Source organism: Clupea harengus, unplaced genomic scaffold, assembly GCF_900700415.2.
Source record: "Clupea harengus unplaced genomic scaffold, Ch_v2.0.2, whole genome shotgun sequence".
In the NCBI taxonomy this organism is placed as follows: Eukaryota; Metazoa; Chordata; class Actinopteri; order Clupeiformes; family Clupeidae; genus Clupea; species Clupea harengus.
The window spans coordinates 114,888-129,789 of NW_024879593.1; the positions used below are offsets into that span (position 1 = coordinate 114,888).

At 43.3% G+C, this 14,902-nt stretch overlaps 1 protein-coding gene across 1 annotated transcript in view; it reads right to left on the reverse strand.

Annotated features, from left to right (window-relative positions):
• cep350 (centrosomal protein 350) overlaps positions 1-14,902 on the reverse strand; it is a gene marked incomplete at its 5' end in the record, with an annotated part of 39,289 nt that overhangs the window by 16,792 nt on the left and 7,595 nt on the right. The window contains 12 exons of the mRNA XM_042704170.1: positions 336-532; positions 631-914; positions 1,800-1,903; positions 5,593-5,703; positions 6,504-6,667; positions 7,272-7,495; positions 8,112-8,289; positions 8,436-8,569; positions 9,403-9,538; positions 9,773-10,710; positions 12,951-13,069; positions 14,000-14,613. Of these exons, the coding sequence (XP_042560104.1) occupies positions 336-532; positions 631-914; positions 1,800-1,903; positions 5,593-5,703; positions 6,504-6,667; positions 7,272-7,495; positions 8,112-8,289; positions 8,436-8,569; positions 9,403-9,538; positions 9,773-10,710; positions 12,951-13,069; positions 14,000-14,613 (3,203 nt within the window). The remainder of the gene's footprint in view (positions 1-335; positions 533-630; positions 915-1,799; positions 1,904-5,592; positions 5,704-6,503; positions 6,668-7,271; positions 7,496-8,111; positions 8,290-8,435; positions 8,570-9,402; positions 9,539-9,772; positions 10,711-12,950; positions 13,070-13,999; positions 14,614-14,902) is intronic.

Here is a 14,902-nt window from a genome sequence, read left to right on the forward strand (position 1 = left end):
CTTTACTTCACTGACGGATCTAAGCCGATATCAATCCAGCTCGCGAGGTTGACAAAAGACAATGTTCAATATGACATGGTATTGTGACAACTCAACAGTCTAGACAACTCTGACAGCAAATGGAGGACTGGGTATGGTATAGTATGATCATGAATAGTGTCTGTAGAGAGGAGAGCGTGGGGAAGGAAGGACTGGGTATGGTATAGTATGATCATGAATAGTGTCTGTAGAGAGGAGAGCGTGGGGAAGGAAGGACTGGGTATGGTATAGTATGATCATGAATAGTGTAGAGAGCCAAAGACACAGGATTTGATCAGTGAAAAACAAGTCTTAACCTTGGAAGAATCCAGAGAGATAGCCATGTCGGGCGCGGGCTCTTCTTCCGACTCGTGCCGGCTCTGCTTGTTCTCCAGCGTACCGCGCCGGTGTGACTCCGAGGGCAGCAGCGATCGGAAGGATCGCTCCTCGATCTCATCTTCAGTCATAGACTCGTCAAACTTCAGAGAGTACTCCGTGGCCACTGACATGCTATCTGCTTTGAGAGTGGAAAATGATTTGCCATTATGGGGTTTACAGTCTTGTCATTTGAGGTCATAATTCTATGTTATCCTATGGCCATTTATATCATACCTTTGTCATCCTGAAGGGAGGGTATGCTGTCGCTGCGAGTGGAATTGTCCGCTGCAAGATGGGCCTCCTCCAAAACTGAACTGCCAGCAATAGAGTTTCTCACAGCAACATCCCGCCTCTGCTCAAATGATGGAAGAGGGGAGCTCCCCTGAGCACCGCTGACACTGTGGCCTCCGCTGCCACTGTGCCCTCCGCTGCCACTGTGCCCTCCGCTGCCACTGTGCCCTCCGCTGCCACTGTGCCCTCCGCTGACACTGTGCCCTCCGCTGACACTGTGCCCTCCGCTGCTGGACAGGAGAACAAGCAACTGATCACTTTAAATTGGACGAAATATGGACTTTTATACAGATTGTACGGTATGTTGTTCAGGCTCTTTCGAGCAAGAAATTGCCACCAAACTGAAGATATCTGACAAAGGTATGCACCACATCCTTCACAGAACAGTACTAATCAGCTCCGTCCTGAACATAAAGATGTGTCGCTGCACAACTGTGCCGGTGGATACAAATCTAAATTGAGAAACAGATGCCAGATAGGTCCCCAGATGGCAGCTTTATTAAATAGTAGGGGTGGGGGGAAACGATTCTGTCTCGATTCAGAAAAGTTCATAATCGATTTTTTTTTTTTACACATCCATTTTGTGTTGAAATGCAAGCTGCATCGATTATTGCCTTGTTCATTGAAAGTCATAATTGTGACAAGGAAAAGCTTTTTCTCTAATCAAAAAAATAGAGAAGGTAATTCATCTGTTGATTTTCTTTAATTATCAAACACAAAGTAGGAAGTGATTTGAGACTCTGAGTAGCAAACTCAAATGTTTTAAAAATCGGCATGCATCGATAATCGTTTTATCGGTTTAGAATTGATAATCGATAATCGGTTTAGAATCGATAATCGGTTTAGAATCGAATCGTTGACCACTGAATCGGAATCGAAACGAATCGTGAGGTGCCAAGAGATTCCCACCCCTATTAATTAGAATGCAGAGAACACTAGTCTTATCTTCAACAGTGACAGGTTCGTACCAAATCTCATCCCTTGCCCTAACCGTTCGTACTGTTGGCATTTTCATACAATTTCTAAGGGTTCATACAGGTGACATGGTACTTCATAACAACATATTTTTAAATACAGCAACTGCACAGGAAAAGGGAAGTTCTTGTGGGTACCTGAGAGTACTGGAGGAGGTTGGGATCTGCTTATGGTAAGTGTATTGAGACTCGTCACAGTGGGATGTGCTGGTGGATGCCTGAATACTCAGACCCCTGGCTATCTGTAGGTGGGGAAAACATTGAAAATCAACACAGAAACAGAAACTCAACATGTAAATACTACACTGCCCTCATGTATGGACAACTCAATTCATACCACAGGATCTAACAATAAAGAAACACATACGAGATGATACTAGCAAATAGGTTAGTTCTGAAAAGTATAGTAGTAGGGCATCCGTGGTTATGGTGGCTGTCCCGCCCCCTTTTTTACCAGTCCATTAGAACAGGTAAAAAAGGGGGCGGGACAGCCACCATAACCACGGATGCCCTGTGCTGCAGGAGCATCTCCTTCGATGATTTTGCCTCATTTGAATATCATGCCATAGTTCTAAAGTGCCAGCCTCCTGTTCTGACAGTAACTGTGTATAGGCCACCCAAGCAATGTCCCACTTTTCTAACAGACTTTTCAGAACTACTCTCCATTATACACACAAACTACGATAAGATTATTATCACTGGTGATTTTAACATACATGTTGATAATGGGAACGACTCAAAGGCCCGGGATTTTATGAATCTCTTGAATTCCATGGACTTTACACAACACATCACTGAACCCACTCACAACCGTGGCCACACCCTTGATCTAGTTATTACAAAGGGTCTTACAACTGTTATATCGTCTATCTGTGACCTTGCTCTTTCTGACCACTTTTGTATTTTCTTTACAGCACTGGTACCTAAAGTTAGAAATAGTGCTGAATGTTTTATTAAGAAACGCTATCTTAACTCTGCAGCAGCTGAGAATTTCAAAGTAATGATGAACATAACTAGTGCAAAAAACCCAGATACGGGGCCATCATGTGTTAATGATCTAGTAACTACTCTAAATACAAAATTAAGGACAGCACTTGACTCTGTAGCACCATTGAAACAAAAAAAGGTTTTAGCCAAACAAAAAGCTCCATGGAGAAATGAGGAAATTATTAAACTTAAGAGATCCTGCAGAAGGTCTGAGCGTACATGGAGAAAGACCAAGCTACAGGTCCACCTTGATATCTTTAAGGATAAACTTTCAGTCTTTAATAAAGCAATAAGAAATGCTAGGAAGGATCATTTCTCTAATTTGATATCTACAAATTCTAACAATTCCAGGGTCCTCTTTTCAACAATAGACAGCCTTATAAATCCTGCACCTAAAGTAGATGATAGTCTCTTTTCCACCTCCAAATGTGAGGAATTTGCAGCATTCTTCAGAGATAAGATAACGAACATTAGGAAAAATATTGCTCAAGAAATTCCAAATGTCTTGTTTTCTGATCCCCTTCCACCATGCTGTAACAGTATGAGCTTTTTTGCACTGGCTGATATAGAAATGCTGAGCAAAGTAGTGTCACAACTGAAGCCGTCTACATGCCCTCTTGATCCCCTTCCCACCAAATTTTTTAAGACCATCTTTGACTCTGTGTCTAAGGACATTCTAGCCATTATAAACTGTTCCCTGCTTACAGGTATTTTCCCATCAGAACTTAAAACTGCCCTGGTGAGACCCCTCCTGAAGAAAAGCAATTTAGACTCTTCAGTTCTAAACCATTTTAGACCCATCTCTAACCTTCCCTTTCTAAGCAAAATCCTGGAAAAAATTGTCTTTAAACAGTTAAATAATTTCCTAGATGCTAACTGTGCATTTGACACCTTCCAATCTGGTTTTCGCTCCAATCATAGCACAGAAACGGCATTAGTCAAGGTTGTAAATGATCTCAGGATTAATGCTGACTCCAAAAAACTATCTGTCTTGGCCCTTCTGGATCTGAGCGCAGCCTTTGATACTGTTGATCACAATATCCTTATTGATAGACTTGAAAATTGGGTTGGCCTCACTGGTCCGGTCCTAAACTGGTTTAGGACCTATCTAACTGGCCGGGAATACTTTGTCGCCCTCGGAGACCACAGCTCAAAAAACATTTGTATGACCTGTGGGGTCCCTCAAGGATCCATTTTAGGGCCCTTACTTTTCAGTCTATACATGCTACCCCTTGGTAGTGTAATTAGGAGGCACAACATCGACTATCATAGCTATGCAGATGACACCCAGCTCTATATTTCTGTAACACCCAACAACTACAGCTCTATTGATTGTTTGGTAAATTGCATTTCTGATATAAATCTATGGATGTCACAAAACTTTCTCCAGCTAAACCAAGATAAAACAGAGGTATTAGTCATTGGTGAAAAAAACGAGAGAGAGAAACTAACTGCGCACTTAAAAACACTAGCACTTAACACCAAGCACCAAGCCAGAAACCTAGGCGTCATACTTGACTCAGATCTCAATTTTGAAACCCATATCAAAAATATAATTAAAACATCTTTTTATCACTTAAGAAACATTGCTAAGGTGCAACCGTTTCTCGCTCAGGCTGACACCGAAAGACTGATGCACGCGTTTATCACGAGCAGGCTAGACTACTGTAACTCGCTTTTGTCTGGTCTACCAAAAAAAGCCATTAGTCAACTACAAACAATACAGAATGCAGCAGCGCGAGTCCTCACTAAAACAAGACGGAGAGCGCACATCACACCAGTATTAAAATCACTGCACTGGCTACCTGTTAGTTTTAGAATAGATTTCAAGGTTCTCCTACTAGTCTATAAATCACTCCATAGTCATGCACCTGAATATATAACAGACATGCTCTCAAGGTACACACCCAGTAGATCCCTGAGGTCCTCCGGCACTGAACTTCTAACAGTTCCAAAAGCCAGGACAAAGAGACATGGGGAAGCAGCTTTTAGTTTCTATGCCCCCAACCTTTGGAACACTCTGCCAGAATACCTAAGAATGGCCGAAACGGTTGAAACCTTTAAACATGCACTTAAGACATACCTCTTTGATCTCGCTTATCACTCACTGTAAAATGTATTTAACATTTATGGAACATTTATTTATTTACTTATTTCTGTCTCTTTTCAAGTATTTGTACCCCCCCACCCCCCCCCAGCAGCTGTCTCTTAGTTTGACGATAACTGTGCTGAGCAGTCCTTTATGGTGCCAGTGCGGTTAGTACGTAATTTCCTGTTCATTTATCTCTGGCAAAATCTGTGTCTTTTTATAAGTGTTTTGTAACTTGTAAAATGTATTTATTTAACATTAATGTAACATTTATTTATTTATTTACTTATCTGTGTCTCTTTACAAGTGTTTGTAACCCCCCCCCCCCCCCCCAGCAGCTTAGTTTGACGATGACCGTGCTGAGTAGTCCTTTACGGTGCCAGTGCGGTTAGTACGTTTATTTTATTTTATTCATTTATCTCTTGAAAATCTGTGTTTTTTTTTTTTTTTTTTACAAGTGTTTGTAAACCCCCCCCCCCCTTTTCTTTCCTACTGTGAGGCGCATTGTGTTACTTCCTTGTATGAAATGCGCCGTACAAATAAAGTTTGATTTGATTTGATTTGATTTAGGTTGAAATTGAAATACATGCACAATTCCAGTGGCATGAAAATGTCTGACCACCCCTGGTTACTGTGAATAGTTAAGTGAGAAGATGGACTGATGAAACAAAATTAAACATTGTTTTCAATATTTTGAGCAAGATAAGTGTAGTATTCTAATGTGTTAAGTGCTATTGCTATTTATGACCTCCCAACACCTAAGAACCTCTTTAAGTGGGTGGGTGGATACAGATGTTTTAAAAAGAGTTCATGAAAGTTCAATGACTTAAGACATGACATCAAGATATAACAAACCTGTGTTTCTCTCTGCTGTATATTTTCCAGCTCTATCTGAGATTCAAAGGCTTCCTGCTGGGTTTTGACTTTCAGCCGGTGCAGGTCCAGCTCGTGAGCCTGTTGCTGGGACTGAACGAGACACATCACAGTAAGTGTACATTCATTGTACATACACACAATATCAGGTGCATTCAGAAGTTCAATCTGGCAGTCTGAAAATAGAATGATACTCTGTAGTTCCATCTCTCTCTAAATTAACAAATGGATCAAAATGGACATAAACCTAATTTCAACATGGCTGTTTGTGTTATGTTTAAGAGTGCATTTACACTGCAGGTATTGATGCCTAGTTCAGATTTTTGGCTTATATCCAATTTGTTTTACAACTCGGCCCATATCTGATACTTGTGTGAACACTAGCTTTTAACACTTGAAACAACCCGCATTTCCTGTTTACACGTTCATAATAAAAGCTAATCTGTGCCACACATGAGCAAAAACATCGGAATGGGTCACTTTTACCAGGCAGTGTACACACTGAAGAGCTTCATGACAGTGAGGATGATGAATACTAGGTTTTGGCGAATGACTAATTACCAATGACTATAATCGCCTGTAATCCGCCGATAAGTCCGCAGCTATCGAACTTTGCCATTTTTCCCAGTTAGACTGATGTCACACTCTGTCTCTTCAGCTGGCACGCCTAGAGTGCGCTCCGAACGCTCTGAGAGTGAATGCTTCAGTAGGTGGAGTTTGGGGAGAAGGTTGACTTTAAGGCTGAACCCATCTACATTCAAAGAGTTTGAAGTTGAACCCCTGTTCATGTAGGACTTGAGGATTCTAGTTTCAGAATCGACCACACACACACAGACAGGACAGTGCTAGCATTCTCATCGTGTTCACTCGCGATGCGTAAAGCTGCCGGTCACCTTGAGGACGTGAGCGAGGGAGAAGACCTCCTGCTGAGCCAAGGACACGCCACGTATCCGCTCCACATCACTGAGCTGTCGTATGGACTCCTCGATGGAGTCCAGGTACATGAGCTCTGCTGCCATGCGCTGCTGTAAGGCACCTGGAGCACACTGCAGCCCACCTAGGACAGGAAGACACGCAGGTCAAAGTTCAGCTCCATCTGGCCAATTGATGACAGCAGTTTAACACAGCGATACATTCTGTATTTTCCATTTTATTTATTTTTATTTTATTACATATCATGACATTTGTCATTTGAAAGTTGTGAACAGCCACTGCAAAACATTGAGCACTTAAATGTAGCTGTGAGCTGGTCATTTCATTTGGTTCTCTGAACAATGTAGACGGTTAAAACTGAAAACTGAAATACACACATTCCAAGTGGTCCATTGTTAAATGTGTGCTATAACCGTGGTGAGCATATGGAGTAACTGTTGCTAGTATTGAAAACAGTCGCATACCATTCCATTCATTCTGATGTTTAGTGTGGCAGAACAATATCAGTTGGAATGTGTGATTTCAGAGTCGCTGTTAAATCCAATAAGTCATTTTGGCACCAGCGTGTTAAGCAAAACTTTAGCTTATCATACATACAGTATATGATTTTGTAAAAACGTTAAGGCAGGCAAATTATTCATAAATATATGAGTATATTTAAGGTCATAACAAACAAATGTTTGATTCTGTTCCATGAAACTAGTTGGCATATGAACCTAGAGACTTACCTGCAGTGTTCCCCACTTGTTCAGCACCATGACTGCTGGGGGCAGGAGATGAAAAGATGGCTGAAGTGCTGGGAAGGGCCCGGCTGGGAGGAGATGATTCCACAGCACCTTCATCTCCAGCAGTGAGGCCGCTGCCCTTGGAGGCTGGAGGAGGACCAGAGGCAGCTGAGGAGCTCGGAGGGCACACCGTCCTTCTTTGGCTGGTCTTACTGTGTACAAATAAGCTGGAGGAGGACAAAGGTTCGAAAGACTTCAAGTCCAAGCAACAGAAAAAGGATAAATAACATATATGGTCCTGCACACATACAATATACGGCAACGTTGTTAAAACAAAATATCTATATATTCCCTATAGAGTTGTAGCGGTTCAGTCACAAAAAATACAACTTTACTCCACTGGCAGGAACAACAACCATCAGATAGCCTACCCTCTAAATGTACTGCCCAGTTTCAAACTCACAAATCTGCAAACCAATTGACAAATGTTGCCATGTGAAATGCCTCACACTGGCCAGGTGTCTAACTAGTTACTAAAGGGATTTTTCAGATGTTTGAGAGTTCATGGAGTCAAGCGAAAGAGCTGTGGTCTCCTCCAACACTCAAGCAATGCAGTAATGGCAGATACTACTGACACTCAAAAGCACAAAGGTTGTGGCTACACAGTAATAAGTTTCCCTAAGAGTGGGTTTTTGGGAAATCTTGCTGTTAAAAATTGACAATCGAGTGATTGTGTATGTAAGCTTTAAAAAAATATGCTAAACATGCAACAACAACAATAAGCAGGCGTGAAAGAGAAAGAAAGAAAGAAAGAAAGAAAGACGACTCCAGAGGCTCCTATACCTGTGCGACGCGTAGACTGAAGCACTCCCTGCTCTGCTGTCGGGGTCCAAGCCGTTAAGAGAACCGTGAGCAGAGTTCCCTTCAGCGCCTTCCTTCACGGAGCCCAAAGATCCAGGATCGATGACAGGAGACCAGTCGCCGCCCAGACCCCCCACCAGTGTCACATCAACATTTCCATCTGAGGGAAAAGTGGCTAGTTTAATAAATGACATAAACGTGTCTAATACTGAAGCGCCTAGAGAATAATACAAAGAGAATGTTGAAGCTTGTAGATGACACAAGGGCAGTCACCCCTCCATTAAGAGAGGACTGGCCATATCTTACCCATGTCTGGGAAACTAGGAGAAGAGAAGGAAGATGATACTGGAGAGCCCACTGAGGAATAGGACTGTGTGCCTGACTTCTGACGCTTCGAGTCTTCTTGAGGACTGCTTTCATGGTGGTTTACTACGCTGCTGCTGTAAAGATATACAACAGAAACATGTGGGAGTGGCTCTTGATAACTTACGCAGCAACAGTCATCTCTGTTCAACATTTACATGCCTCAAAATCGTTCAAGATAATCCTCTTCTACAGACGTATGGAGGACGCTCTGATCACAATCTACACCACAGACGGCCCCACGTGGAAACAGACCTTGAAGCCATATCAGAATTTCTGCCCAAATATGAAAACCATGAACCTTGGTCAGGGCCTCTAGTGCCATTCATCTGAGAATAACCTTCATTGGTTGTGGGTTGTTAAGCTAAAAAGGGTAATGTTAAAAGTTATAAAGGGTTGCTTCAAAATAACCCAAAGTATGCGTATAAATGCTTGAAAAGTATGCGTATAAATGCTTGAAAAGTATGCGTATAAATGCTATGTTTTTACTCACAACATAGTTACTGAAGGCCTACCCATAAAACCCATAGTCCACTTATTATTGTGTTAGTTTGATAATGTGGTGCAAAGATTGGATTCAAGATTCCAGACAAAACCAATCTGAATTATTTTGCTGAAGCAGAGAAAAATTATTCTTTTGATGTCTACAGATCTGGAGCTTTGTCCATGACAACACACCTCACTTTCCCACTGAACCAGAAAGTCTCTCTGAAACTCAATTTCTGATGATTGCAGTTTGTGAAGTTGATAAGCCACAACAGTAGTGGGTTTGCCAAGGTGCACACAAGCTATCAAAATCTAGTCCTGTACTGTTGAAAATCAATAGTAAATAAAAAGCACTGCTGTTAAAACTCAACTGCATTAAAACTCAAACCTGTTCAAAGGAAACAGAGGGGATGCTTTGACATACCTGTGTCTGCTTGAAGTCCTGATGATTGGGTGGCCATTGGTGTTACTGCCTGGTGAGGAGATGTTATTCTCATAAAGGCCTTCTGGATGACCAGGGCAGGACACAGGACTGGTTCTCCCACTTCTCCCCTTAGACACTGCAGGAGAAATATAAAAGTTACTGAGGGACTGATCTGGGCATTGGTACTAATCTCTTGGATGAAAAAGCTAAATCAGCACTTGCCACTGTCATTTGGCTACATGTGTGGATGTGCGGTGGCTGTTGTCAGCAGCATTTAGGCGGTGGTGAGAGTGTGTTCAAATTTCACCCACACTGCCACTTCCCATTGCACGAGCAATAAGATTCCTGGAATCAAATCTGTGAAACTGACCTCTGCTGCTGCTGGGAAGATTCTTGGTGAAGATGTTGATGACGCTGTGAGGACTACCCTTGGTCAGTTCTCTCCAGGCAGCCATACTGGCATCCAGATCTTGAGGTATTGTACTGCTGAACAGTCTGCATGTTTCTGTCCCACTACTGAAGACAGAGATGTTGTGCAAAGGAGTGCTCTCCGGCTGAACGCGCTCCATGTCTAGAAGTGCAACATGCAAGGATGGTTTGGTTGGCTGCTGGGAAGCGGCCCTCCACTCCGCCAGACTGCCCTCGCTGATGGAGCTCTCATTGGAGCCGTAATGGTTATGGTGGTGGGAGGACATGATTGGTTCTTCTTCAGCCTGCCCTCGGCTGCCTTCCCGTTGCCTGGACAAGACGGAGTCTGCAGTGCCGGGAGTCATTGCACCTTTTCCCGTGTCTGCCGCTCGTTCTTGCGATTCTCTGAAGGCGGCGCCCAAATGTCCCACTCCAGGAAGAGGTCCATCATAGGAGGTCAGGCCCAAACACAGCAGCTTCTGAATGTTCTCCTCCTCCGGGGATTCTGGCTTCGCCACAGTGCCAATACTAGAGCCGGCCGCCACTCTAGCCCAGTGATTTGGCAAGTCTGCACCCAACTCTGAACTCTGGCCGCCCTTACAGGTGAGTAGCAATTTGCGGGCCTCACTCTCGATTCGGTTGGAGAGGGATGTGGCTGTAGACTTCAAGACCTCCAGACGGCTCACTCTGCTGGTCATGCTGGCTAGAGAGTTGGGGAGAGCTGCTGACGCATGCAGACAGGAGACACTGGGAGCAGAGGGCTTGTACTCTTCATCCAGCCACCGGGGAAATGTTCGGGTAGGTGACGTCACTAAAGGGATGGCCACACTTCCTCTTGGTGAAGAGCACTGCCTATCATGTTGTACCCAGGATGACCTTGCTGGTAAGCCTAGTTCATTCCTGCTCACATACATAAGAGAGAGAGAGAGAAGGCAATTTAAGATTAATACCAATTACAATTATAGATACACAACCATCAAGAAAATACATTTTGATCTGCTGATTTTGAACATGTCACGCAGATAACATTCAATATAACCGATGCATATATTGGCAGCTGATATATCACGATTATATTTTGATGTGCATGTTTCATATTGTTCATAATAATGCTCATTCACCCCCTTTTTAAAGTATGCAAACTAACATGTCGGCAACAGAACTGGTGAATGGAGCACAGTTTTAATGACCGGTGTAGAAAGGTCAAACTCAACGGGATGCGTGTGAGCTGGACATTGGTATGATAAACAAGAGACCGGTCTGCTCTGAAACCATGAAGAAGGATTCAACTTTTCACAGTTGATTCCCTTTTCACTACTTCACAGCTCACTGGCATTGGTTAGATTCAGTACCTATAGAATCATCCTCTATCAAACTCCTAACCTTTAGTCCCATTACACCCTGGAAATTAAAGGATCTATCTATCTATCCATCACACCCTGGAAATAAAATAAAAATCTAACTTTTTTCCATTTGCATTCCCTCCCCTACCAGTCAACATCAAACTGAGAAGAGCACCCCTTCATTTTTTTTCAACAATTGTTCATTAACTGTTATTTCTGAAAGTTGAGTAGCTGAGATAATTCATCAGCCTCTTTGAGTAATCATTATTAACTTGCTCAGGTACATCTAATCAACGTCCAAACCAGGCAACATATTTTACACAGCACTCCGCCCAAAACACACCATACCTACTGTGATGCATGGTGATGGCAACATTATACTGTGGGGGGGTGTATAGTTTCAGCGAGGACAGGTCAAGTGGTCAGGTTGGAAGGGAACATGGACTATGGAATATGGACTTGAAGATAGCAGTCTATCAAGGAAGAATGTGCAAAACTCATAAAGGCTCTACAGAGTATTAAACCAGGAGACTCTTTTCAGAAGTGATGAACACAGGTTTGGGCTCTTTTCCAACAGAACACAAGGACATGGCTAGATCAATAGAGACTGTGGCTGCAGCTCTCGTGTGTAGCCCTCCTCAGAGGAGAACTTCTTCACCGTCTGTACTTTGGAGTATACATCCTTTGTAGCAGAGCTCCAACATGCCCACCACTGAGTGCAGTGTCATTGACCATAGGACACATTCCCCCCTCTTACTTAGAGCAAGATAACCAAACTCATCACATGTAGCCATCGGCTGGGCTGGGCCCCATTCCTAGCAGCCACCGCTGAGCCATTCTTCCCACCATTGTGCCAACAACACGCATGAGGGAAATGCTTCACTGACATAAGGAGCGTTTCCAACCACATCCAAACAGACTCCGCTATTCTCACTTCTCAAACTACTCAAATGGATTTGGCGCAAGTTATAACTTCATCTCACACATCCTCAACATTAGGTGTACATGTTACAGTTGTTAAACGTTAATTTTACCCACTATCACTCTTGTATGTATACCTGTATATACCTGTATATTGTATGCATCATGGAATCTTGCATGTATCAAATATGCCACATGTATGCTAAAATGTTTTATCCTGATGTGTGTGTGTGAATCAATCTGCTTGCTTCCTCTCATCCCTTCCCAGAAGCCATCTGTCAAAATGACATGACCATCATCAATGTCAGTCTTCTGAATGTACAAACCTGGCAAAATCATTCCCAACTCCCATATTTGATATGGCTAGTGGATGAAGGCAACATTCTATCTCCACCCAAACTCTAATGCTTGCCTCAAAATCATGTTTAAACCTGAATTTTATTGTGTTTAGAGTTGATGTTATTTCTTTCAGGAGGCCTCAATAACTAGCCTCGAGCTCCTCCTGAAAAACTAAACTAAAGGTGTGAAGCGATTCGAAAATAAATAGATAAATCTATTTTTGCCCAGCAACACCAGCAAAATTCATCTATTTCATTGACAGTGAACTCACTGCTACAACAACAAATTGTCAATAATGGAATATACAGTATCCTTTAGCAGAGATAAATAGTACCTATAAAACAAAAGATGTATCTGGGTAATGTCTGGGTATGTTTAAAACAACAGGATAGTCCTATCTAGCAAATTTAGGCCAATGATTCTCTGGTTGTGAATTTTTTTTTTTTTTTTTACCACAATGTGACAGATTAAGTTTAAAAGTACCAAAGCGGTCATCTTTCTCTCAACACTACTGCGCATGTTCTAAAAAGATCAAACCTTGGTGCTGGAGGCTGCTGCTGCTCAGGCACAGAGAGGTCACTGCTGGATGGACTTCGGGGTCGATTTTGATGTTTATTCTCCTTATCCGACTCATTGGAGGGCTGGTACAGAGGTCTCTGCAATTGCACACATGTCTCAGTTCAACTTTATCAACATGATGGAAGTATTACATTATCCTTACAAATTCTATGTATGTAAACTAACTACAGTTCCGGTATTTGCAGTGAGGTCATTTATTCAACACATCCAAAAACATAGATGTTTGCAGTGGTAAACCCCCCTGTGTCCAGTTGTATTCATTCCATTAAGTGCATTGTGTGCGAGGAACTATGCTTCAGTTGTGTTTGCTTGTGTGTCATCATGAGATGAGTAACGAGCATGCACAAACATTCTGCCGACAGGAAGCACCGAATGTGTAAACATTTGGCTATTCTAACGGATAATTAAAAGGACTGCACCACCCCTTTCAATCCGAATGAAATTCCAATTGGATCGGGCAGTTTTATTTCCGATCGAGGCGTTTACATGAATAATCTCTACTCCCGTTGAGCCATAAATCCAATGACAAATCGGATTATATCGGTCCATGTAACCGTACCTAATATGAGATGAGCGAGAGATTGTGTATGTGCATCTGTTCGTATTTGTGTTAGTGAGCAGAGGATGTTCTTGTAGTTCTTGCTATGTACTGCCATAGGAAAACAGGGCGTAACATTGAAAACCATCCAAACCAATGATTTGACACTGGCCTTAAGGGTCTGCATAGCCATATTGGGTCATCTGACCTGGAGATGGTAGCTTTCTACAGGAAACACATGTCCCTAGTGCTTAGAGACCTGCAGCCATTATTTACAAAGGCATGAACATAAGAACTAACGAACTAAAGAAAACACCACACCGTGTGTTCTGTGGGTAGCACAAAAGAAATGCTGACGAAAGCATGTCCAGCACATTTCATTTCCTTGATGCCATAACAGTTAACTCTACACTTTAACTAGTTCTGAAGTCCCGTTATCCTCTATCCTCTGAAGCAGTGCTGACCATACCTGCTGATAGGTGCTGCTGTAAGGAGAGAGGGGGACCTCCATCATGTCGAGCTGGCTCTGCTCTGGCAGCAGTTTAGTGTAGGTGTCCAGCAGAGATCTGTGTGTAGACTCCAGGGTGGTGGTGGCGTCAGCGGGTGGCCTGGTGAAGCCTTGCTTCTGTTTCCTGTAGAGTTGCTGGAGCCTCTGGTTCCTCCGGTCCGACTCCTCCTGCTGGCTGCGCCGCTCCTCCGTCTGCCTCCGCCGGCGCTCCGTCTGCTGCCGTGAGATGTACTGGCGCACCGCAACAGAGTCGTAGTGGCGCTTTCTTCTGGCCGGCTCGGGTTTGAGGGCCTCCGTGGAGGAGGAGGAGGAGGGTTTGGCTGGACCGCCGGTGTGATTGACTCCGCTGCAGCCGGAGTGCGCCGCTGCTCCTCCTCTAGAGGTGACGGGCTTCTGGTCGAACTTCTCCACATGCTTCCCAGGAGACGGATCCATCTGAAGGTCGTCCAGGATGCCTTGGAAATCAGCTGAGAGCTGCAGGCAGGAGACTACAGGACTCTTCCCATCTTCAGTTTTCTTGCCTGGGTTTAGATTATCTTGCACTGGTGCACCGCTAGGTGGTCGCTCCAAATTACCTGAAAAAATGCATTGAATTTATTAGCATCAATGCTTTATTGTAAAAGTTATTTCAAATTCACTTAGTCATTTGGAATCGAACCGCAGCCACAGCTTTAGCATTAGAGACTGCTTCACGGTGCCACCAAATCCAGTGCTAAGGATCAGCATTTTAAAGCTCTCGAAACAATATCAACACACATGCTTTCTTCTCAAGGATCAACACATTTAAAGGTGAGGTGCGTCTTAGTAGCCCCTTTCTTCTCAAGCATCAACACATTTAAAGGTGAGGTGCGTCTTAGTAGCCCC